Source organism: Scomber scombrus, chromosome 16, assembly GCF_963691925.1.
Source record: "Scomber scombrus chromosome 16, fScoSco1.1, whole genome shotgun sequence".
NCBI classification, from domain to species: Eukaryota; Metazoa; Chordata; class Actinopteri; order Scombriformes; family Scombridae; genus Scomber; species Scomber scombrus.
The window spans coordinates 18153854-18181292 of NC_084985.1; the positions used below are offsets into that span (position 1 = coordinate 18153854).

At 41.0% G+C, this 27439-nt stretch overlaps 1 protein-coding gene across 1 annotated transcript in view; it reads right to left on the reverse strand.

The window, feature by feature from the left end:
• The window catches only part of LOC133995930 (electrogenic aspartate/glutamate antiporter SLC25A13, mitochondrial), a 46212-nt gene that overhangs the window by 10597 nt on the left and 8176 nt on the right, over positions 1-27439 (reverse strand). The window contains 9 exon segments of the mRNA XM_062435440.1: positions 4846-4926; positions 5356-5408; positions 7272-7430; positions 8984-9071; positions 11633-11717; positions 12873-12966; positions 18655-18793; positions 20998-21144; positions 25842-25981. Coding sequence (XP_062291424.1) covers positions 4846-4926; positions 5356-5408; positions 7272-7430; positions 8984-9071; positions 11633-11717; positions 12873-12966; positions 18655-18793; positions 20998-21144; positions 25842-25981 — 986 coding nt within the window.

The window sequence follows — 27439 nt, forward strand, 5'->3', positions numbered from 1 at the left end:
ACCATATATTACCTAAGATAAGGGAGGAGGGAGAGAGAGAGAAATCATAATCGTCTCATTGAAGGTGTGTGCAGCTGCTTTTTAAATAATAGTAAGTACAGTGGGCTTCACTTTTCCTTCCAGAACCAACAAGAGGCTGTGAATAGCAGGAAGGCTGCTGCTACATCTCACAGCTAAGTCTTTATGACTTGTTTTATGGTAATAACCAAGTTGATTACATGTTGGCTAATAGCGCGAGCATTAAGAGGCTATTGGTTCTGGCCCCTAACAGTGTTGGCGGATTCAATTGGACACTAATGAGATTGGAGATGGAGGAGATGGAGATGTTGTTTACTCAAGGAGAGTAAACAACAACATTGTTCAGAGAGATGAGCTGACAATTAGACCCGACAACATGAGATGAAACGAGTGACGGCGCAAAGCGTTTTGTGCGAGTCGCTGTGTGGAAACTACCTCGGAAACATTGGATTTTGAGGACAGTGAAAAGGGAGAATCAGACAAATAAACAAAGGGAGCTAATGAGAGAGCGAGAAAGATAGTGAGACAGAAACAGAGAGAGGTGTAGTCAAAACAAGAGAAGTGCAGGAAGGTCGAGGTTGAGGTGGAGAGGTTGAGAGTTGTGATTATGGAGTGACAGCGTCGGCAGCCCTCTGATGATTCCCAGGTAATTACAAGGCAAGGTGATCCTTAGAAACCTGGGATGTCAGCACCTTATGCACGCACCACAGCTCCTGGCTATGTGTGTGTGTGTGTGTGTGTGTGTGTGTGTGTGTTTTGGTTGGAGAGCAGAAAAAAGGACCCCCTCCCAAAACATCTACACACAAGCACGCCAACCATTCACTTAAAGCAAACAGGAAAAAAAACATTAACCACCATCCATAAATAACAATCACACTTTAATTTGTGCTGAACAGCCTTCGTGCTACAAGTGCAGGTCCTGCGTGTGTGCGTGTGCTAGATTCTCCGATAATGTTTTCATAATTCACATCAGACCTGAATAAGAAAGTCATTACAAAGACTTAAACCAACCATTCAAACTGTGATACATTTACAACGAATACTAACACAGTGTTGCTGCACTTTTACTCTCAGTCTCACCCCACTCCTCCTTTCAGCAATGACCCAGTAAGTATTGTGTAACTTAAGTCTTAAAATGCAGGCCAGTAACTGCCAGATAAGCATCCAGCCAGCTCAGTCAACGGAGCATGCCATTCTTACCAAATAATCATTAGAAACTGGCAACGTACACTGGAGCTTAATGGTGCTGAGCCGCAGGTTTAGAGAGAGAAAGAGGAGGAGGAGGAGGAGGAGGTGAGGAGAGGAAAGGGTAGGTGAGAAAATGAGGAGTGCATTTAAGAGGGCAGAGAGGGTAGTAGGAGATTTTTTTTTTAAAGCAAGAATGGAAAAGATGAGATGAAGACGGTGACGAAGAAGCTGCTTGAAATAAAGAGGTGCAAACGAAGCATTACGAGTCCCCTGTTTTCTCTGTTTTTCTCCCTTTCGTTCTGTCCTCGTCTTTATAGACTGCGGATCCGCGGCCGCCACTGTGGTCCAAACCAACACTTTCACAGCTACCAAATGATATAAACAGATTTCATGTGCTGTGGCTGGAGCTTTGCTAAAACACAGTTCAGGAGGGTTGCGACTTGTCTGTGTGTGTCTGTGTGTGTGTGTGTGTGTGTGTGTGTGTGTGTGTGTGTGTGTGTGTGTGTGTGTGTGTGTGTGTGTGTGTGTGTGTGTGTGTGTGTGTGTGTGTGTGTGTGTGTGTGTTCGTCTGTGTAAGATAAAGTGGCAGGCAGAGTGCAGTGCCAGCACTAACACCGGGGCCTCAGCCAGGATGAAAGGAGCTGTCACGACGGCTCACAGAGGAAAAGAGGAAAAATCCATCCATCCACACTCCTCTCCTCTACATTTATCCTCTCCTCTCCCTCTGCTTCTGTTATGGTTCTGCTTCTGAATCCATATGTGTTGTATAAAAAGGCAACCGCTATTTTTCACACCCAGTACAGTGTACCATATATCTCCAGTATATTAGCTTTCTTGTAGGTGCAGCGTTGTGCTCTTTCTCTTATAAATATAAAACAAATAAATTCGATATCCAGAACACACGTGAAAATAAACTGCGCTAAAACATTTTTCAAACATATTCCCAGAACTAATAAGGTCAATTGAATGTGCCTGAGTGGGCCTAAACCTATAATGACTTGTGTATCCTGCTTTAGTGATCAGCATCAAAAGAGGCTTGAGTGAAAGACCTTCTTTCATTTGCTCAGGCTAAAGCTGGTGAGCTTGGTGGACCCACTCTCTCTCTGTGTGTGTGTGTGTGTGTGTGTGTGTGTGTGTGTGTGTGTGTGTGTGTGTGTGTGTGTGTGTGTGTGTGTGTGTGTGTGTGTGTGTGTGTGTGTGTGTGTGCATGCATGCGTTGGGGGTAGACTGTGACAGCTCAGTGATCAAAACCTATGATGGGATTGAAGCAGGTAACAGACTGGGGGTGGGAGTCTCAGGTAGCAGCCGCTGTCAATCTCCATCCCTTCCCTTAAATGTGTGTGTGTGTTTGTGTGTGTGTGTGTGTGTGTGTGTGTGTGTGTGTGTGTGTGTGTGTGTGTGTGTGTGTGTGTGTGTGTGTGTGTGTGTGTGTGTGTGTGTGTCTGTGTGTGCGTGCACCTGTATGCTCTTCTGTTTGTCACACACACACAGTCCTGAAAACATGTACAGTATGGACGTTTGCTCTTTCACGTATGATCTCTACACGTTCCATCAACAAACAGTGACTGCTGGCCTCAAAACAGGTCAATGTCTGTCTGCTCAACTGTCAGAGGGGCGGCACTCAGAAAACAGGTAAACATAGTTAAGAGATGTATGCTGCCTTAGTACTGTACACACTGTCTGTGTACTGTACAGCATCCTTTCAGCACAGTGTACTTTGAAGAGCCAGGATGATGAAGAGGGAGAGAGGGGCAACATGTTTGGGGTATTATGAGAAAAAAGGTGAACACTAAAATATTCAATGTTGACTGTATTTGAGTGAAATGCTCACAGACTTTTGCAAACAAGATGAATATCTAGGGGCATGTTCACACAGAATGCTGTGAAACCGTTAGCAGGAGACAAACAAAATGGGGATTAACTCATAAAAAATCCTTCTCTGTAGAACTACTAAAAGGTCAAAAACTCTACAGGGTTCCTTTTACTTGTCTTAGAAATCATTATTATGGACTTCCAGTGTCTGACAGATTTCGGAAAAGTTCTCAGCGTGAATCGGAGCAAGAAAACCAAGAACTTTATCTCAGTGAAGACAAGTGAATGTTACGAATGATTAAACATTGTCACTGGTTGATGATGCAGATTCTCAGCTCTTCTCTTTTAGTTATTCAGAAGACGCGTACAGAAGCAGGCATCATATTGAAATATAGTCTACAATTCAGCAAGTGCAGTTCACATTATATTTCTATGCATTGTGTACTTCTGTTTTCTCCTTTTCAAGCATAAATGTCAACTGTAATGCAGCAATAACTGAAGTCCAGTGCAATGTGAACAATTTACTTTAGAGCTGCGAAAACTGGTCGATTAATCACTTAGTCAATCCATAGAAAATTAATCAGTAACTGTTTTAATAAATTGATAATTGTTTTTAGTCTTTTTAAGGAAAAAAACATTAAAATTCTCTGGTTCCAGCCTCTCAAATTAATGTAATACATAGGATTATTTTCAGGTTTCTTTTGTGTTGAATGTTTTTGGATAAAACAAGACATTTGAAGTTGTTACCTTGGACAGTAATCGACATTTTTCACCTTTTTCTGATTGATTAATAATGAAAGTAATCATTAGTTTCATCATTCAATTACTTTTCTGCTTGTTTTTGTAAAACAAGAAATGCAAAAAACACTGGCTGGCAATGATGTGTGTGAACACCACCATTGAGAGACTTTTGAGAAATGTTTATTTAGTTGTCCAGTACAGGTATTCAGTGTCCTCAAAATTACCACAATGGAAAAAGAAGTATCAGTGGCATGAACACTGCTTTCAACTAGCAATCCCACAATACAGTGCATGTTACAGTTGTAAGTATTACTGTTGTGTAACTTTACAGCTGTCAGCAATGATGCAAAATGATGATAAGTATCGATCTCAATTTACTGCTCACTATTGGGTGTCTATTATATAGACAGTAGTGGGTGAGTAAGGGGAATTATTTCAGACACAGCTCTTATCTTTGTATTTCAATACATCATGTACAGTTACATGTCAAAATTCACAAAGTAATATATAAAATGAGATTTGATTAGATTTGACAGTTTTGCTGTGAAAGCCAAAACATTTAAAATGGTAAAATAGTTGGAATAACACAAAAAGCCAAATGTCTTATTACCACTGTGGTCCCAGTAGTGGAACTGTCCCTGAGAGGGAGGTCTGCTTATAATATAGTCTTACATAGGGCCTTGGCTAAATGCGCAGATTGTTGAGTCTTTTAAGTCGTTAGTATAAAAAAACCTCTTGAATGTAACACTCAATGGTCAAATGGTTTAAATTCTGAACAAGGAGAAAAAATCCAAGGCACTGTGAGTCTTGTGGATAATAATATTTAATATTTCATGGCAGACACCAGGTTATACTGGGTGTACTCAGGACTCTGAGTACCTTGGATTTTCCTTATTGCTTGCAATTCTTAAGAAACTTGACTCTAATGAGCAACATTCACCATCTGTTTATGTATCAAAAATGCAATCTTCTTTTTTGAGCAGTCTTAAATTCAAATTGTTTAACTCTCCACATTACCTGCATACTGTATACAGTAGTGCTCACACACAAATCTGACAGTAAAATAAAGCCTGATTTAATACTCACACATGCACCAGCCATGATCTCAGCAGGCAGAGGGACCGTGCCATCTTTCTGCCTGGTCTTTCCTCGCACAAAGTCATTCACCTGGAAACACAAAAGTTATAACATCATGCAAAGACTAACAAATGAATATATATACAGGCTATACAATATTTTATGCAGGACATTAATACTACGTTTTACTATTGACTATATTTTGTTTACACTGAAAGATACACTTGTATTAATTGAAATGTACATCTGTGGTATCAGTGCTATTAACAAGCATTAAACATTCAGGTATTGGTTGTAAATGATAGTATTACTGATGTTAGCTACATACATTAAATTCTTTACGTCTCATCAAGATACCTCATGGACATTAAACAGACACAGGTATACTGTAATGTTGCTAACTGTCCTGTGGTTACATTGTGTGTGTATAAAATACATATCAAACATCAAAACGATTGGATCTCTTTCTGTGCCAATGTGCATGCATATGTCTGCGTGCTTGCTAACGCAGTGACTTACTGTGAGCTTTATGGCTTTCTCGGGCGCCACACCCAGTAGCTGTGGTACCAGACCTATCATTAGGAAATGACGAGATGATTAGAAAAAAAGAGTGCTGTGGTCCCCCTACTCACACACGAACACACACACACACACACACACCACTTCCACACACTCCACATGAAGTGCGGCTTCCAGCTGCATGCGTTCGACCCTACAAGATCCCCCAGACGCTAATGAAATCTACTGATGTGGAATGTGGGGACATCAGAGTAGCAACAGGAGAGAGAGGAAGATGGGGTAAAGAGAGGATGAAGAGAGAGAAACTGTTTCCCAGAATAGGAAAAAAGGGCACAGTATAAAACAAACCGACCAAAAGTTTACGCAGACCTCAATTACAACCCAGAGCCGGATAAAAATAAACAAAATAATCACAACAGAGCACAATGAAACTTGGCCCCCTACCCAGCCCAAAGGCAAGAAGCACAGACACACACATACACACACATTTCCTGAAAGTAACAAACACAGTTAATAATCTACAGTCGTTTGTGTGCAGCGAGGCCACACACACACACATAATCATATACTCAATTTGGAACTTGGCTAAAGGACCTGCTTGGAACTCATGAAAAAAATAAAGCAAACCAAAATCATTTTTGAAATATTTTTTCAAAGTGCTCACATACTTTCTTCAACACTGCTTATACACATACATACACCCACACGGACATGGAAAAATCTTGGAACGATGCTCGCTGTTTCTCTTGTGCTGTTTTGTTTATGAGAGATCCCGGCATCATACTACAAAAGCAACCGTGCCAATTTTCCGATGCTGATTCTTCGCTAAGCAAATTTTTTTTGACAGTGAAGGCACTTTCAACTTGTATTACATAACTACAGTTTGGCGGTCAGAATACTGGTCTGGCCATCTATCTGGAGCCAGACCTGTCTGTCTCTGTGTCTGTGAAGCCTTTTCCATTCTTGATGGCCATTGTGTTTCCCACAGAAATTCAAGCATTCAAGTTTCCTCTAGGGAGCCCAGAGCTGTCAATCAAAATCATGAGGATTTTAAAAAGGGTCCGCCACCATTTCAGAAGTCCTCTTTTTTTCAGTTCTTCTAAGACCTCAACAATACAGACGCAGACACACTAACCCCTGTTTCTGAAGACAGGGCAGGTAGTCATTAGAGATGTCATGCCCTGGTATGTGTGTACCTGCATGCCCAAGTAGTTGCTGCATGGCGCATACTTGTGTGTCTGCTTGGAGTCTGTATGTGTTCCTATGAGTGTGTAAGTTCAGACTTACGACATCACCACTTTGTGACACAGGCCTAAAGGTATGTGGCCTTGCGTGTGACGTTCATTGTCCTGCTCTGAAAGTCCCCAGCAAACCGGTAATCACTTCAAAGGAGACAGGTCAACAGAGAGGTGAACTCACACCGCCCTCCTGTCCACCCTACACTTTTCTTCTCCTCTCGTCTCGTCTTCCTTCTCTTCTCTTTTATTGTCCTTACTATTCCCTTGTTCTTTCTTCTCTCTCATCTCAGCTCTTTTTTTTTCTTCTCAAAACCTGTTTTGTGGATTTGGGTGCCTGTGAGTTGTTTTTGGGATGGATTTTGGACAATTTATTTTAGTTTTGACTTAATAACATATATTGAATGTAAAACCTAAATTTGTACATTGCTCTCTAGCATGACCATGGTGGCCACTACAATCGGATTAAAATACTGTTGGCTGAGTTCCTATATGACAAAAAGAATGACAAACTACTTATGTTGCATCATAATGAATGTATAATATACATTCGAGCTACATAACAAGCTAAATTCTGCTTGATGCCAACAGTACAGTTTGTAACCATGACCCATTAGCACCAATAAGTGTATATGGCTGTATGAACATGGGGTGTTTGAGTTTGTGTTTGAGCATACTGACCTCGGTAAAGGCCGAAGAAGCCCTCGTAGCGGACCACCTTCTTAAAGCAGTCGAAGCTGCTCTTGTACATGAGTTCTCCCACCAGAGAGCCGCTGCTCCTCTGGTTTTGCATGCGTGTCTTCACCAGGTCTATGGGATACACGGCTGTGGCACCCACAGCTATAAAAAAAAAAACAACCCCAAAAAACAAACATTTAGATATTGATTGCATGTTATGAAGATACTGTCCACTTATTTTAACACATATTGCTGGTATGAATCATACTACTGTTGTCTTCACTTTGTCTTAAAGGAAAAGTTTTGAAACAGATATTTGAGTCAGAAGATTGATATCTTCCTTTAACCAGCATCCAGATTCAACTCCCACACTTGTGCTTACATATTTATCATTAATTGAACACTTCAGTATGCGTAGTGACATTATTATCATAGATTATCCATGCCATCCATAGGTTTTACTTTAAATGGGTCACAGAATGCTACAAAGCTACAACCTGAACCAAATATTCATTTAATTAATTATTTAATTGATTGACTTTGCAGACTGTAGTGTGCAGAAGTTCTTTTTTGCTTGTACCGCTTGTTGTTGCCCGTACCAGTTAAGTGGCAGCAACTTTAATCCTTTAAAAAAATGCTACTGGCATGGAAAAGAATGGAAAAGATGTTGCTAGGGTTATGGGAAATTTTGATGATAATGACTTTCTCATAACTTTCTTTCATTTTAGAAAACATTTTCAAGCTATTTGGCATGACCTGATAGAAATGTAGATTAAGTAGCTAAGACAGTAAACTTTTCACAGCATATTCAGTGGATTATTATATAGTAAGAGAAACATTGCTTCTGGAAAGAGATGTTGCTGCAAACTTCCATTCTCCTCCATTATATTAAGGTGGCAAATCAAAACACAGCTGGATAAGGAAGAGTAAGAGAGGATAAAGAGTGACAAATTATGTTTTTTTGTAATTTAGGTGAACTGACCATTAGAAGGACAAAGAGGAAGAGGAGGAGCGAGAAGGGGAAGTTTGTAGGGGTAATGTTAAGAAAGACATTGAAGGAAGTGTTTTAAGTCCCGGTGTCTTCGCCCAGTCAGACGGACACAAACAAAAAGAACTGACCCAAGGCGACAGACTTAATTAGAGAGAGGGACTGAGAGAGAAGAAGGGATGGCAGACCCATACCTCCTTATTAAGCTGTCTCCCTTGGGATACAAGGAGGAGGAGAGGAGAGGGATGAAGGAAGGGAGGAGTAAAAAAAAAACAAAGTAGTGGGGAGTCTGAAGCCAAACACAAGGTCTGGGCACCCGCCCTTCACCCTTCACCCCCCCTCATCCTCCCTCTTCTGATCACTCACACAGGTACAAAAGAATCCACACAAGAGGGTTTTCCCATGGCACGCAGAGAGTCGAGAGACAGGACAGAGTGAGAGAGAGAGGGATGGTAGACAGAGGGAAAGAGATAGAGATAGATTGAGCGAGAACAAGAAAGAGAGAGAGCGCACTTCTCTTTAAGCAGGGGAGCGACCGTTGCTCTTGTGAGCAAAGGAGAGGGCAATAAAGGGACCATTGTCCTCTCTCTCTCACCCTTTTCTTAGGAGGACAGCAGAGGGCGGGGGGGTGGGGGGTCAGGTAGGCAGGCAAGCAGGTAGCTGAGGTGGGTGGATGGTGGGATGAAGTGGATGGGTATGCAGGGAGCCAATGGGGCGTGACTCTTACCCCCTGCCACTGAGCCAAGGGCGAACCTATAGACTGACTCTGCAACCTGGACGAGGATGGGGCGGGAGCCGTCACTGCCCAACTGCTGCTTGCACAGAGGGAAAGAGACAATAAAGACATTAGAGATTAGTGATCTTTTGAATACACAAATAATAACAGACAGAGCAACTGGAGAGAGAGATGACACAAGACAAGCGGCTGTTTCAGACATTTATTTCTCTACACCAATCTACAAATATTTCAGTGCGTTTCTCATCTTTGCATGCCACACTCTTAATTCCCCCAGATCTGCGAGCTAAATTGCATGCTATTAAATCAATCATTTGTCATATTTGCTGTACAGTGTTTGACAGCGGGTCCCAATTTCATGACGGACATTTGTGCATGATGGTCATTTCATAAAATTATGCTGACAAGAAAATTAAATGTTTTTAATTTATGAGGTGCACAAATAAAAATGTCTTTAAAGTCATAGATTACAATGATGGTTTAGTATGTCATCAGTACGTTCTGTGTTAAATTATTTTATGGTAAAAGTATTACATAATATTAAGATACAATTGTGATTGAATGCAAACAGAAGGTCCTGCAAAAGTGAGCATGTGGTTGATTAGTTCAAACTGCCAGAATTAGTGAACTTTGAAACTAAAAGCTACTGTTCATAAAAGGCTCGATTTATGTACGAGTCTGTGAATCTGCACACGATTGCTCTTCCTCAGCAGCCGTGTTTCAGTGATCTGAGATTGAATTGCAAAAAATGAATATGAATTGTGAGAACTGAATGTGGAAGTATGAAACGTTGAATTTTCGGTGAAGATCTAATACAGATTCAGAGCAAATGAATTTCATAATATTACATTCACTTTTAAGTTTATTGGAATGCAGTTCCAAACTAATCATTTTCAGATGTAATTACTAATGTAATTCCATAATTCATGTCTATCAGACTTCAAATCGAAAAATAATGAGTAATTCCTTCAGCAAAACTGTACAAAAGTTAAAGGATACATGCAGAGGTGCTTTTGTTATTCCTTAACTTATATGCTCACACTTTGTATTGATTACTTGGATTGATGTTAGTCTTCAAAAAATCACTCAGTGTAACTTAATCTGTCTTACACCGGTTTGTAATGCCATTTGTCAATTAAAACTGGAATCAAACTGATCATCACCACACTATGCAGAGAGCAGAAGAGTGTTAGTAGCCAGCATTAGCCACAAAGTAATATTAGCTACATTCCCCCACCCCCCCTCCACCTGAGGTACCTGTTGCCTTGTCTGGTCTGCCCAGCCCTGGCCTCTCGACTCTGGGGAGAGGGGGGTTGGAGTGTGGTAAGTATGCATAAGTATGCATACGTGTGTGTGTGTGTGTGTGTGTGTGTGTGTGTGTGTGTGTGTGTGTGTGTGTGTGTGTGTGTGTGTGTGTGTGTGTGTGTGTGTGTGTGTGTGTGTGAGAGGGGGATGGGAGTCTCTAGAACAGGTCCACCTGTCAAAGTGAACTTCCACCCCCCTCCACAATTTATCCCCAGAGGTTTCTGCCCAAACCTCCCCTCTACACAACCTCCTCCACTTTTGCCATCCTCCTCCGCTCTGTCTGCCTGTGGACTGGTGAAGCTTGGCAATACTTACTGACAGGATTTTGAGGGGAAAAGAGGGAACAAGTTGACAGGATACAGAGAAAAAGGCGAACCAGCAAAACATGTAGAGAAATAGGAGAAGAGGGAGAGAGACTAGATCAAAAAAGGAAATAGAGAGAACAAGCAAAAGATGAGGAGAGACAGCTCCAGCTAGCTGGCGGCCAGCCCCTGAGGCCAAACCACAAGGGCCTAAAGTGGCTCATTGTGGTGGGACTGGCGTCTGTGTAGTCTTGGGCCCCTTTGCTTGCTCCCCTTTGGCCCCAGCCTGCTCCAATATGGCCTGGCCAAGCCTTCACTGTAGCGCTGGAACCCACCAGGCAACACAACTCTGACCAAGCAGCCCGAGAAAGAAAACAGCCCTCTGCTCATTTGTCTGGCTGTCCATATGTCCTTTCGTCCTTGTCCTTGTTACAAATTGCTTGTTAGATGCTGCAAAGCCTCTTCACAACTATCATTTGCAACTTGAAGCATGTTTGAGGTTCATACATGGATTTGTGAATTTTGTGTGTATGTTTTTTTAAGACATCAACCACATGTCAGGGAGAGGTCTAGTGGTGTTTTCTCTCAAGAAATTCTCTTTAAGTTCAAGTATATGATGAGAAGTTACTTGGACATAACTTGGTCTGAACCCTGGTATGAACTTTTGAAAATGAGTAAAACTGACAAAAAAACTGTCAGACTGGTATTTTGGGGTAAACTTTCTACGTTATACCTGACAAATCTTGTTTAGATCTGTGTCTCCTGTATTTGTTTCTCCCACTTATATATAACTCTATAACAACGTCTCAATGAATTAGTTCTAAAAGTGTAATTGATGCCAAAACCACAAATCAAACTGATGTTTTGGTTTTGAGGAGGCATTACTTGTGAACAGGAGATATCATTATCCTTAATTATAAATGTTAGTCATCTGTGCTGTGACATCTAGCCCAAGAGAATATACTGAGATGAAAAAGAGCTGCCAATGTGGAAGAGGAAACCAAACACATCAACAGGTTTTCATATTCTGTACCTGTCTCTGGACCTCAGCCAAGTTGTAGGGCAGGGCGCCCTCCTCCAGAGGAGCGATCTTCTCAATGTCCACTAAACCAACACGCCTGTTGAATTGAGAGAAGGAAGAGAGTGAGCGTTTTGAAGTAATTTTAAACTGCTGTAAAAACTCTCAGAAGATTATAAAATTTCATCCATGCATCACCTAGTCCGTGACATTTGCGAGCACAATCTGTCAGTCTAAAGTTACTCAAAGTTTAAAGATACTTTGCCATCGTTCCATGTGAAAATATCGGTGAACTCACAAAACCAGACCTGTGCTTGCTATGATTGAGTATGGCAACTGATCTAAAGGAACTCCTCATTCCTTTACCCGTTCATCCAAGTATAACAAAGATATTTAACCTTTGGATCAAAAAATACTGCCTCTTTCCATTGATTTCTGTGACGGTCCCAGATTCCCAGGCTGAGGGAATGGGGAACACCAAATCCCCCCACACCCCTCTCCTCTGAATATTCAGGCTATTATCTCTTGCATCTCCAATCAAGGGCAGCAGAGATGGCTATTAAAGTATCCCATTGCCCAGAAATAATAATCAGGTGGTGTCTCAGGCTGGGGTTAGAAATTATGAGTGCACTGGTCGGGCCGCGAGGCAGACGCAAAGGAAGTGGGGGAATGTGAGACATATACAGTTGTTTTGTGCTAAAGATCATAGGCGGTGGAATTACCTTTTTTTTTAAGATAAATGGGAGTTTGAAATGGTTTTTGACTGAAAGAGGATTCTCTGGCGCTGATGTAGTCCTATCTGATTAATTGCAGAGTAGTTTTATGAAGGAAGAAAGCACTTGTCTCTCTGAGGTATAAACCCTCAGGCTAAAGGTGCACTTTGGGGGGTAAGTTTGGGATTGACTTACTCTCTACAACTCCCTGACAAGCAGGAGAAAAAAATACATGAGTAAAATATGAATTCAGTTGTTAGATGCTGTCCTTTTCTCAGTGAAACACAGTAAATACCTCTACATGCTTGGCCATCATACGACCATTGATGCTGATTATTTCCTTGAAGATCATTTGTACCATCGTGGACATGATTAAATGTATAAAGTTAACAATAGTTATACATAAAATATGGTCAAACTATAAAAATTGAGCCATTAAATGAAAACATGATATTTTTCTTGATAACATTGTTATGTGTGTGTGTGTGTGTGTGTGTGTGTGTGTGTGTGTGTGTAAGCATATCATATTATGTCTGTCTTACCCACGAGGCTCTGACAGGTCAGCCAGCTGAAAAAGGATGTCAACCTCCATGGGTGTCACCTGGCCAAATCTCTGAGCTGCCACAATGAACTCCTCTACACAGAAGAAAGAAAGAAAGACAAATTGATTAGATAATACCTAAATTTACATGTACACATAGAAAAGGGTTCTCCAGCATATTAGTATGATTTTCGACTTTGAAACAACAGAGGCTGAGATTTCCTAACTTTATGTCCCTCGTACCTGTCAAGCTTCAAGAACACTACATTCTAATAATACAACTTTTAAGTCTTGGGCCCATACCGAGAACATTTCATCAGGGTTATTTTCAAACTTTAGAAAGTATCAGTGCCAAAAGAGGAATTAAACATCTGTTGAATGCATCGGACAAATAAACTGAACTTAATTTGTTGGAGTGCCCCTTTAAAAACTGGTAAATACAACAATATGTAAGAACTGGCATACAATAAAACATCTTAATTCCATATCCACCCATTTTCTATGTCTATAGTATTTGCAGAAAACTAAGCAGATGTTTCAAGAGTCCAAACATTTTTTCTCCTCAGTCACTTCCTCTAGCTCATCCTGGGGTATCCAAATGCGTTCCCTTGCCAGATGGGATAAATATATATGATATGATGATTATGATACTCCACATGTTCCTCCCCTGTGGAGGTCCCCACATCCAGAACATACTGGAGGAATTATTATATACTACACATATATGTATATATATATATATAAATATATATATACACATATACATACACACATATATATATACATATACATATATATATACATATATATATACAAACATATATATACATATATATATATACATATATACACATATACACATATACATATATACACATATATACATACACACACACATAACATGTGGAGGATCATGATTGGGCATCTAAATCACATCAGCTGGCTAATTTTAATGAGAAGGAGACACTGATCCACTCTGAGCTCCTTCTGAATGATGGAGCTCTGAGCTACCAACCTCAAAGCTCATGGCCACGGGTAACATTAGAATGCAAATTGACACATAAATCGACAGCCTTGCTTTCAGGCTCAGTTACTTTTTTAACATTACAGTACAAGGAAACATCCTCATGATTGAGGACAGGGAACCAATCTACTTGTCCATGTCATGCTCCATTATGCAAACCCTCACTTGATAAAAAAAACTACTCAACTTGATGCCACTATCCTTAACCCGGAGGGCGCTTTTTTCCAAAAATGTGAATTTGCTGACACTGACTCCTAACAGCTACACAGATGGCTGCAAATCACCACAGTGCTTGCTGGAGGTTATGTCCTAATGAAGCCAACAGAACTACATCATCAGCAAAGAGCGACGCAATTGTGATATCACCAAACTGGATACTCTCAACTCCTTGGCTGTGCTTTTCAATTCTGTCCGAGAATATTATTAACAGAATAGGTGATAAAGAACAGCCTTGGTGGATCCTAAAGCCCGTTGAGAACACATTTGACTCTCAGTCCATACTAGCTCTACAACGACTGGATGGCTTCAAGCAACAACGCTGGAATTATGTTTTGTGGCAATAAAATCAATGCAGGGACGGACTGTTCAACAATCAGGACAAAATCAGCATTGCTTCTCCTGAATCCAAGTTCAACAAACTGTTTCTATAATGTCAAAAGGTAATGACAACTACTTATGTCTTGAGATTTTAAGGATGTTTGAACTTGACAATTCTTTTCTTTTCATTTGTTTTCTCACAGTTTGGGCCTGGAATAAACCAAAAATGTCAACATCATAAATTATAACTTTTTTAAAAATTGCCACACAGTTTTTTTGTACCTATCTGCAGCTGGCGCTTTCAGTGTGTCATGATATATCTTCATTAATTCCTACGCAACATGACAAAAGTCAAAATATGTAGTACTGTGCTGAATCTCTTTTTGTTACAATCTTTTATTACAAGCAAAAACATGGGAAAAGAAACAATTGACATTACAATTCATATTACATAACATACCAACCGTTTCCTGTGTCTGGCAACTCTTTTACCAAATATTTCCATAAACTAATCATAATACTATGTCAAAGACTCAGTAACATCATCAATAACTTATAAGCCTTAATGGAAAAATCCACAGAGCTTTTCTTTCACTTTCTTGGTGTTCTCATTTCCCAATAACCCGCTTCATTAGTCAGTGATTTCCTAAATAACTTCTGACAACCCAAAAAATTTGAGACTTAAAATTCAATCTGTGATGAGCGTACAGTATCTAAACAAAAACAGATGTCCAATAAGAAATTGAACTGTGCGCAACATTGCATTATAGTCTTGTTGCTCTTGTTAACTACAGATGGCTGCATACATAAAATAAGAAAATTAGACTGATAAAGTTGCCCATGACATGCAGAATATATAGCCAATAGCGGTTTTAAACTTTAGTGCTTTATGGTTCTGTCAAGTTCTGTCACTCACACCAATTTCCCTCTGTGAATTACTTACAACTCACAAGTGAGATGTGTCAAAGCATGTTGAAGCCATCATAAAAAAAATAGAATATGGACATGGAGAGTTATGGACTTTAAGAGGTCTTTGAGGCAGCTTTCGTATGTCGTAACTTAAGACCTGGTCTATTGTTGGTGGAATAAAGAACAGGTTGACTGTAGGCTGGCTTACAGTGGAGGAGTCAGCATTGTTTGACCTGTTTTATTCAAAGAGCAGCAGGCTGGGGTTGTGACAAAGTCGTCCTACACTGGAGCCATTCACCCCGCCGAGGCTCAGCTTACCCCTGAGGCATGCTCTCTTTCTCTTTCTCTCTCTCACACACACACACATATCCATGGGTACATGCAGGTAATACTCATAGGCATGTGAGAGAGCATACTTACACAAGAACCAACTCTCTCACACACACACACACACACACACACACACACACACACACACACACACACACACACACACACACACACACACACACACACACACACACACACACACACACACACACACACACACACACACACACACACACACACACACACACACACACACACACACACACACACACACACACACACACACACACACACACACAGAGACAGTTCTGTCTGGGGAGATCACAGATCACAATGCTGATAACCTGTCTACCTGTAGCCTGTAGTCACCAAACATACAAGCATGCACGCGCACACACACACACACACACACAACACACACACACACACGACTGGCCTCTGTACACATATTATAACTACCTGCCTCTTTGTGAAGTGGGTCAGCCATTAGTCTACTAAAATGATAAGCTGAGTCACACAAACCTGAGTTGTCCGTACACAGTTACACAGTTACACAGTTACACAGTTACACAGTTACACAGTTACACAGTTACACAGTTACACAGTTACAGTTCCCTGATAGTATATGAACTGCAAGTAAAAATGTGCAGCCGTCTTTAAAGTATAAATATATTACATTTTTTTCTGTACTTTTTAAACTGAATATAAAGAAAAATTAATGTGATGTCAAAGTTTGTTTTCGCACTGAAACACATTTAAAGAGATAGATATTACAGAGTTTTTGGACTTCAACTCTTTTTTAACTCTTACTTCCCATTCTTGTGAAACCTAATGGTCTGTTCAGAATACTACATTCATTGTTATTTATACAGCATTTTGAAAATAATTTTAAAAGTGCAAGGCAAGACAAACAAATATTATGATGGCATTACATAACAGCAAGAGTAAAAACAAAAATCTTTACCAAACATGCTGATGGCTCTTGGTGCTTTTAGCTAAATACTAATATCAGCATGTTTAACAGGCATAATTTTACTATAGTTACCATCTTAGTTAGCATACTAATATTTTCTAATTAGCGCCAAACACAAAGTATGGTGAGGCTGATGGGAATACCATTAGTTTTACAGGTACTTGGTTTCATACTGAGAGGGACACTGAAGTCTGTACCAAATGTCATAGCAATTCATACAACAGTTGTTAAGACATTTCGCTCCAAATCACTGATATGGACCAAAGTGGTAGACTGTTGAACTGACTGACAGACTGCTTCCCTAGAGATATGCTAGCATAGCTATAAATTAAGAATAAAGCAACCTGATATTGTTAAATGGTCGAGAAACCCTACTGCCAAAAATCTGATCACTTCAATTTACATCAAAGATCATTGGGGATGTGACCAAGCATCATCAGCTGTGAACTGGCTCTTTCAATCACCAGTTCTGGTGCTATCAAATAAAAAATCAAAGTATTATATTTTAACACGTATACTTCATCAACATATACTTGATTTTAACCTGTTCACAAAGATGCACAGTCATGATTTGCCTTATGTTTGAGCAGTGCTGCCTCAATAAAACGTATTCTGTACAGGTCTCCTTTGCATAGACACACACAAATTCTTGTACACATGCACTCAGTTGTGTGTAGGCGTTAAGCACTCTAATGGCGTCCCCAAGGCAAAACAGTGGCCTTGCTGCACATACGGAATCAATCAGGATTCTTACGCATGTGTGCATGCTTGTCTGTGTTAATGCATTAGAATGCTTGTAGGTGAGAAAAGTGTATTACAAAATACGCACACACTTGAGACATTTGGATGTGTGTACACTATGTGTTTGTGGGCCAGTAAGTAGTCCACTGAGTCGAACACTCACAGTCCCAGAGGAGGCTTAATAACTCCAGGAGTGGAGGGTGGATGGGTGGTGGCTGTGGAGGTCTGGCTGGCTACAGGCCACCATGGGTCGAGCCAAGCCAAGCCTCGGTGTACCCATTGTGGGAACAGCCTGGGGAGCGTATGGGCTCTTGGTCTGGGTTGGGTAGGGTCCACACCCCTGATAAGGCTTCAGATAGCATCATAAGGCTACACTAGTGGCCCAAAGCCATGTGGAGAGAGGTCAGAACGGGTTCTTAAAGCCAACCAGAGCAGGAGAGGTAGTCAGGGGAAAAAAAGAGAGAGAGAAATGGCGAAAGTTAGAGAAAGCCAACTAGGCTCCTTACCAAGTATTGAGGAAAGGAATGAGAGACAGCAAGTGGGGCAAACAAGTGAAAGAGATAAGGATTTAAAGAAACTAACCATGGTTGGTAGAGAGAGAGAGAGAGAGGGAGAGAGAGATAGAGGGAGAGAAATGTCAAAAAAGGACAAAACTTCACCTCAGTGCAGCGTAATATCTTTTTTCTAGTCATTTGGATGATGGAGTTAAGACAATAAAGTAGTTTTAACTACTTTAAGTAGACTCAATCTTCAGGATGTGAACACACATCCCTGCCGCAAAAGTGGGCACAGCATTCTGACAAATCAGGCATTCCTGATTTTTGTCTGTTTTCTGAAGGATTGGAAGTGTTGTTGTCATCCAAAAACACACCAGGATGGATAGAGTGGTCCTCAGATCAGTGCCAGGATGTCTAACAGACAAGACAGGCATCATCAGGGATTGTGGGTATGCAGTAAGTGAGCTGGGTTGGATCCAGCGTGCCCATTTAAATGCCACCGGGAAGGAAGAAAACTAAACAAAAACAAGTTTCCACCCTCCTTTTGACACACACAGACATAAATACGTTATCTGGACAACACATCTAATACCGCCTGCAGGCCAGGACTGTATCAGTTTGTGAATGTGAGCATGTGCAGTTCATGCACACATGTTCTATGTGTACGTTCTGCGCAGCATACATGTAGACAACACAAATCTACTTTATTCTTGCCTGTTTTAAAATATGTTTGTCTGTGAGTTTTTGTGTGTACATGTTTTTCCCCAGGTACCTTTGGTAGCTTCAATATCTCGGCGGTGGCCAGCCAGGGTGCTGTAGATCTTTCTGATCAGCTCCATGTTGTTGAGAAGTGAGTTGAAGCCGTTGAAGTAAGAGAAGCTGACCTGATGAGATGTGCTGCCCCCCGCAACCTGGACGAGGAAGAGGGGTGATTTAAAATGCAATAGAGCATCCTGCATGCACAAACACAAACACACCGCACTCCGTAGAGAATAAATGCTTGAGAGATCATATAAATATTAGGATCATATGTAATTAAACACAGAAGTAACATGCTAAAACATCACTTCAAGACGGAATCTTGACACACCAGAGGTTAATCTGCAACGTTCCTCTCTGCTCCACAGGGAGAAGTAAACCTGTTTTAGCTGATAGTTTTTCCATCACACAACGAACACTCTCAGGGAGTTTAATTAACTTTCTTTATGAGGTGGAGGAAGTGGTAAAAGAACAGAAAATAGAAAAAAGGTAACAGATTAAAAATAGATGCTGGGCTCTCGAGGACATTCCAGCCTACCCACAACCTCTTTTATGTGAACCGGGATTGCATCTTTATTAAACCAGGCTCTCAAACTCTTGTTACTGTTAAAGCCTGGTGTAAACAGAGACAACATTTTTAAACTGGCAGCTCTAAACGTTCTCTGTTTTAAAAAAATATGTGTTTAAAGAATGTTCTTTGAATGTTTTCGCCTGTTTTGGGTATCTTGGGCCAGAGTACAAGATGAGCCTTGAGGCTTTCCTAACAGTGTTGGGAGTTGGGGGAGTAGAAAATGTAGAGCTCCCTTTCACTAGATGGCACTGTTTGCTTTACAGACACATGCAGGGAGGCTGCTCATGGATCTCTATGTTTGCAACAGAAGAGTAAAGCTCTGGCTTGGGTGAAACTGCCCTAACAGAGAGACACTTTTGTATCTGTTCATATCTATGAGCCTATAGGAATGGATCTTCCCACGATATCCAACACAGAGTTTCACAGAGGGGGACGGGAGAAAAATATTTGGGTGAAAAGGGTGCAGCGCTGATCATTTATCATGTTTGGTGAGTGAATTAAAGGTTGCTTTCTCACTGTTTGTGTTCTGCCATAATACTGCCTCTAATGTGTCTGCAGTGTTTATGGGGTTTAAAATTTTGTATGTGTGTATGTGTGTGTGTGTGTGTGTGTGTGTGTGTGTGTGTGTGTGTGTGTGTGTGTGTGTGTGTGTGTGTGTGTGTGTGTGTGTGTGTGTGTGTGTGTGCGTGTGTGTGTGTGTGTGTATGTGAGCATGGGAGCATGAGTGTATGTGAGAGAGTTTACTAACAGCACACCAAGATGTCTGGTCGGCGAGGTAAACACAGCAGAGAAAATGACAGATTCCACAAGGTGTTTATGAAATGGGGCAAGACATGGACACAGACACAAGACACACACATACGCGCAACGAAAACACTAACACACATAAAGAAAAGACAAGACACAAAAAAGACAAACATCTCGCAGTTCAAAACAAATAAAGTACACACACACACACATGCACACACACATACAAACACACAAACACACAGGCAAAGATGATGGACTGTAAAGCTCCAGGCTTCATCTATCTCTGTCTCCATCTTCCCATTCAGCTGGCCTGCTTGGCTTTGACACTGCCAGAGAGGTTAGACTTAATGACATGTTGGGAGAGAGACAGAGACACGAGGGGGAGGGAGGGAGGGATGGAGAGAGGGAGAGAAAGAGGGGCGGTTAAGTGAGAGAGAGAGAGAGAGAGAGAGAGAGAGAGAGAGAAATGAAGGGAGGGAAGAAGAGAAGGGACAAATGAGAGGTGACAGAAAAGGTAAACAGGAAGAAGAAATGAGAGATAGACAGCTAAGAGGGACAGAGAAAACCACTGTGTTTGGTTGGAGGAGTGCGAGAGACAGAAGAGAACAGAAAGGGAACAGAAACGACCAAAAAAGTATTGAGATAGAATGAAACAGTCCTGCCTTTGCATCTTTTATGGAGAACACAGTAATGCTAGGTTGCTTGGCTTGCTAGCTGACTTCAGTGACGAAATTCGTAGCAAACATTACTTTACTACTCATAGTTTATACACACGTATTCCAGACTGCGCATCATCTTACATTGGATTATACAAAGATTTTGTTTACTATATATAGTTACGTAACTTATCACAATATTGCAATGACTGAATTTATAAATTAGGTGCTGCTGAATGCACCCAATTTGTTTTTCTAAACAAAGTATCATAGCAGTGACAGTCTGCACTATTTTTAACCAGCCTCACTTTGGTTCTCGTGGACGACAGTAAAACAAACAAATAGAAGAGAGAACCGCGGGGCCGGACAAAAAACCCACCGCCACGAGGCATTCCTCCACGAAGGGTGTGAGCATGTGCGGGCGGATGGTGACCATGATGTCCCTGAAGTCCAGGGCTGAGATGGAGCCGCTGTGGGCTTGGTCCCGCTGGACAAAAGCCTGCCGCGCGTGTTCCAGCTGCATCTCCTGTGGAAGAGAAAGCAGGAAAATGTAGGTGTTACATCACACGTATAGCGTAATGCATATTATTGCATGCATGTGTGGGTCATACACCTCCTTAAGTCGCTTTCATAAATTTAAAATCCACATAAACTCACACACGTATAAACACGTACGCATGAAAACACAGCAGTTGCTTTGATGAGCCCCCAGGTGCTGACTCCCCCTCTCAGTTTCGGGGAGCCGGCGTTTGGCAGAGCTTCAGCCTTGTCTCCTCTCAGCAGCGGCCTGCCTACTATGAGGCGTCGCTTGGGCTTTTCACACCCTCCCAAATCCCCATTAAACCCACTTGAGGGAGAAACATACAAACACACACACACACACACAAACACAGACGTGCACACACAGGCAAGATGGCTAATCACCCAACTGCTCACTTTGTCTCTCTTCTTGCACACACATACACACAAAGGTCCACGGGGACAACAGACTGTGGTGGGGACAGTTCCCACAAGGCTTTTGAAATTAGCCACCATTATCGGTACCTGCAACCACAAGTCTACAGAGAGAAGCTGTGAACAAACCGCTGCCACCAATGCTTCCTCTGTCTTACAACAAGGAACTCAGGTAGAGCAAAAGACGGGTGCATCAGAACAATAATCCACCAGTAGCCATTGTGAAAAAAAACCAAAAGCTTGAGGTCTAATCGAGCTAAAGCTGAATGCTTTGGCTGTTGACTCACCTGCACCTATGTTATTTCAAAAGAGCAATAATGCAAGAAAACTCAAGGCCGATGAATGTTTTTGCGTGTGGTTTCTGACATATGGTGACACAATGTCAGAGACCTAATGGCCAATTCAAGCATAATACTTCAAAAATAGTTTGAAAACTTTCCTTAAATTATCTTTTGCAATTTCCTACATTTATTTAAAGAAAATTACTCAGCAACTATTTTGGTAATCAATTAAGATTTGAAATTTTAGCTTTGGTTTCTGGAGAAAACCAACCAATTTGTGGACTTCAACTTTTGCCTATTTTCCAATATTTTGTAGACCAAATGATAATAAATAAATAAAGAAAATAATCAGCAGATTAATTGATAATGAAAATAATCATTAGTTGCAGCCCTGCATACATCTAGTATGAGACTATGGAATATTTGTATTGTAATGTAAAAAGGCAGCATTCAACTAAAATATTAAGTTAAATGCAGATTCATGTCAGAAGAAATTAAATAAGTACTAGCGGTTAGTTTATGAACAAAAGGTCTGTTAGTAATTCATCACAAAGTGAATGATTATCAACTTTTTTTTTTAAAGCTTGTCGGACAAAATTTTATTGCTGGTGAACTTATTCAGTCTTGAACATGTATGGCATTATTCAATTGATTTATTCACATGTTATTGTTGTAAATGGAACTTAAAAAAATGGTATTACCACAACACAAAACCCTATGAGACTATGACTTATTGTTGTGTTGAATTTGAGTGATATTTCACTGACAGCATAACTGATCGAACTCCAGATTCACAGCGCCCAAGAGAAACGACTGGGGAAGAGTGACATTTACACAAAGCTGAGTGGAGACCGAAGGGGAGTAAGAATAGACATTGCAACAAAAGAGCCACATTTGCAAAAACAGCAAATGTAGCAGCCCTGTGTCAGTATCACCTATGAGCACAGCGGGGGGCTCTGGAGAGTGCATGAGTGAGTGGAAGGCAAGGAAACGAAGAGAGATTGACACACATAAACACTCCCAAAGTAAATAAGGTGAGATATTTTGGTGTCGGCATCCTGAGTGTCGTGACTCACTTCTCCGGTCGGTTGTGAGTAGGTCAAAACACTTTGATGAGAAATAAACTGGGGAGAGGAAAGGGAGGAGGAGAGCTTAATATCTAAAACCACAACAACAAAAAATGGAGAAAATATAGAAAATAATTTTTGTGTGTGTGTGTGTGTGCATAACAGTGTGTATATGCAGAAATGAAGGTAAGCGTTTATCTGTGTGTTTGCGTCCATTTGTAAATAAAGGGTGGGGGGGGGAACTAGATCCCCCTCGATCTGGATGAGAAGTTTGAGCGTCATACAACAACCACAGAGCAACAAAACAACTGTGGTCCAGGGGATGGAGCAGTTTATAGTCTCAGCCTCTTAAAACTTTAACTTGTTGCAACTGTATGTTTCAGGGGCCTGGTTTTTATTTAGGAGGGGAGTGTGGGAGGCTGGAGACATAAAGCTGGGGGCTTAAGACAGCCAACGAGAGACCGCCGAGGTATTTGCAGTCACTTTAATTGTCCTTGGACAAGAATAAAAACATATGATAAGCCACCTCTGTTTGTTTTCAATGAATGTGATTCTTCCCCACTCCATACCTCTTCATAACTCAAACAATAGATATAGATAGTAATCGAGTGGAGCAGTATTGTTTCCGTCTTTTTTCCAATCTCTGTTTCTCATCAGCTCTGAGCTAAAACTATTACAAGAAGAAGCTTAAGCACAACTGCCCATTTACATGTGTGCCAGTGAGCCCTCTACACATTGATGTTAAGGGCTGCCCACTGATTCTTGGGAGAGTCAAACATATAATTGGGACTTTTAAAATTTCAGCTATGCCAACAATCCACTTTTTTGAGTGCTTAGGAAAGAAGTGGGACATGTGGTGTCCCCTCCACGTAATTCAAGCCCTAAACTTGCCAGCATTTATAATATGGGCTACTACATGCCACTATGTGCCACTTCTCTGGACAACAGTAATACCATTGCCAGAGACAACACCACACTGACAGTGCAAGCTGAGCCTTGGCCAGCGTCCACGCGTGAGATGGGAAAAATGCATGTAATTGGTGAGAATCTCTGGCTTCCATCAAGACAGTAATTGGCCAGAGAGAGCCCTTGTGAGAAATATGCGGCGCAAACGTTTTCCCCGATAATCCCATCTTGTGAGCATCTGGCAGTGGCGTGGTTACAATGGCAGAAAAAAACAATAAACACATGCATGTATGGCAGGAAGAGGAGGAAATAAAGGATGGGAACATTCTTGGGATGAAGGGGGAGGGGGAGGTGAAGCTGGATGATAGAAAATTATAAAAATAACTGAAAAATATTCAGAATATGGTGTTTTTGGAGTTGGTGTTCATAAATAGAACTTTTTATAGCTGCGTAGTGTACCTTTCTTTCTGGATGGCATTTAATAATGTTTTGTCTGTTAATAAAGGTACCCTGACATCGAAGTAGTGCAATCACAAAGATTGCACAGGTTTAAAATTCTGGCTCAGGAAATGTTGTTGTGCTTTTCTTAATTGCCCTGTCATCAATCACTGGAGCAGCTGATAACACACTGTAGGAACAGACTGCCTGGATTTTACTTGAATCTTAGTACCATATTAGCAAAGTGATACCATCGCTGTAACAATAATGTCTTATTAAGGTGACATGTTAATAAAACAGTTCAAACAGTTATTATGGTATTTTAGAATTACCAGCACACCAGTGAAGTAAGTGAGAAAGGATGAAGTGCAGGACCATATTTACAACACTTTCAAGACATTCCTTACCCTGTCGTACACAGAAAAGCATCCCGCAGTTACATAAAATTCTCTTCTGCCATTTATTAAGGAATGAATCAAAACCTATGAGAAATGATCAAATACAGACAGCGTAAGCAGGAAATGTGCATTTCATACTTGAGCAATGAGTGCGGCTGGCTGTGAGCCCGCTGCTGTGAGGAGCTGGAAACCACTGAGTGACTGACTGGGGGAGAACCGGGCGCGCTGTCAATGCAAAGTACAGCGTCTACTGGCCGCAACGCCACACTCTTGCACTCATGCGCACACGCAGGCAAAAACAAGCAACAACAGATGCACAAAAGCGTTTGCGCTACTGCCTACACATACGGTTAAAGCGCACGAGTAAAATAAACACATGTATGTCTAACCACGCGGCAGCACGCACACACACGCTATGTTCAAACACACAAGCACACACACGCGCACACAAAGACGCACGCACGTATAACAATATCCCAATATCCATGCATTGCTGCCCACTGTGTGTAAGCCATCTGGTCTAAGTTAAGTGTAATATAAAAAGCTCATTCAGATACATGGTGAGTGTGGATGCAAACTTGGCACAGCTCTCCCACCCCCACCACCACCTCTCCCTGCTTAGGCCTGATTTAAGTCTAGACATCATATTGGAAAATGGCTCACACGCCACAAACACACTAGGAATATTCCAGCTTTACTATTTATGGAGGTAGAACTGCGTCTCTACCTGCTTCAGAATAGGTGGAGTGGAGTAATGTTAGGTGTACGTCAGCTACTGTAATGGAAAACAAATGCAGAAAATGTCCCAAATATATAACCAGTGTTTCATTAATGACTAATCTAGTCAATATGGAAGGCTGTGTTTGGCAGGGGTAGATATGGTGTCTGTATGTGCGCACACTTGTTAGATAAGTACCTGACAATGCAGTTACATGCTGGACAGGTTGTAAACATGTGAGGATAAGGCAAAGTGTGCATGTCAAAGCACATAAATCAGTTGATGCAGATTTATTGGCTGGCATTGATGGTCACTGGATGATAGAAATAAGGAAGACAGACTGAAAGGCAGATACACAGCATGACAAAGACAGATGTGATTACATCAGATTATAAGAAAAATCCAGGTGAAAAAGAAGGAGAGGAGACAGGAAGAGTAGGTGATCCACATTAAAAACCCACCAGAAGAAACTGGGTGAACTCTCCATAGTTGAGCTGCTTGTCCCTCTCCATGCCAAAGTGCAGCCGTATGAACTCACTGTCCCAGTTGAAGGGGATGTGGTGGTGGATGGTGGTCTGGCTGAAGACCTGCTTCACATCCCCTGTGGAGGAGACAAGCACAGACGCACGTTACTTTTATAAATGACTGAATTATGACAGGTGCGTCTGACAGCCTAATAACAAGCTGTAACAACTCAATATGGTAGCATTTCCTGTGAGACCCCCTGTACAGAAAATATCGAACATTTGAACAAAAAAGCAAGCAAGCAATGAAGCATAAAATTGTCAGGCTGAAGCAAAACACTGCATCTATAAATCCTTTGCGATTACAAAATATTGGCTCTGTTTAGGTTTTACAGATTAAACATTATTTTAGGGCTAATGACTTTACATCAACCACACATAAGGACTGACCCATGGTTAAAAACATCCATATTCCATAGTTTCCTTTTTGTACGTTCATGTTTTCATAACAAACAATTATCAAATACTTCTCAGAGCTTACGTTTTTAGTTAGCTCTAATTAAGACCTTAAATCTGTTGGTACAAAGTCTTGTGACTCGAGCTTTAACAAATAACATGTGTTTCCTATTTTGTGGTTAACATTAGTAATTATTAGATTTTGAGAAAAAAAAATGTCTGTGATTGATTCTGACACAATGTCAACGTCAATCTCCCGAACACAATTCTACTCTGATTGAGTTCCTTTAACACTACATCAGTCTTGAATGACACATGGCACAACTTGTTTAAGCTGTGTAGGCTCTGTATTCAGAAGGAAAAGCCTTTTCTTCTCACTTATGTTCCTCTGCCTGAACCCTCTAAGCCTCTACAGCCAGTGGAGTGGAGAGACACTGAACATGAGTCCTAAATTACAGCCTTACTAAAGAAACAAAAACAAACCAATAGAGCGACCTGTTTCTTATTACCAAACAAGCCGCGCTGAACGAATGGAGAAAGGAATGGAGGAAAGAAACAATTTTTTTATACAGACAGACAGGGAGGGGAATAGAAATAGAGAGAGAGAGAGAAAGAGAGAGAGAGAGAGAGAGAGAGAGAGAGAGAGAGAGAGAGAGAGAGAGAGAGAGAGAGAGAGAGAGAGAGAGAGAGAGAGAGAGAGAGAGAGAGAGAGAAAGGTGATAGTTACTTCAGCTCTGCCTTACCTTCAGAGGAAAGACAGCTTGTGCATTGTTTTTTTGGGGGGGTTTTTTACACTTTAATGAGGCAATAAATATACAGTCTTTAACTCTTTAAAGGAGAGGCCGCTCCTGAGCCACAGCGTTTATATTATCAGCTTTTATAGACCTGTCAACACTCAGTCCTCTTTTAGTTTTTTCTTTTTTTTGTGTCTCTGGCTGAGACACAACTGCATTTCATATGCTGTGTTACGTTGCAATTTTTATGAACTCGACATTCCACCAAATTATGCATTTATTTTTCGAGCGCTAAAAAAAAAAAAAAAAAAAAAAAATCAGAGCACTGCGCCGCCTGTACTTAACAGAAATTACTCGGGTTATTATCAAATAAAGACGGCTTTACAGAAAAATTAAATAAGAAGA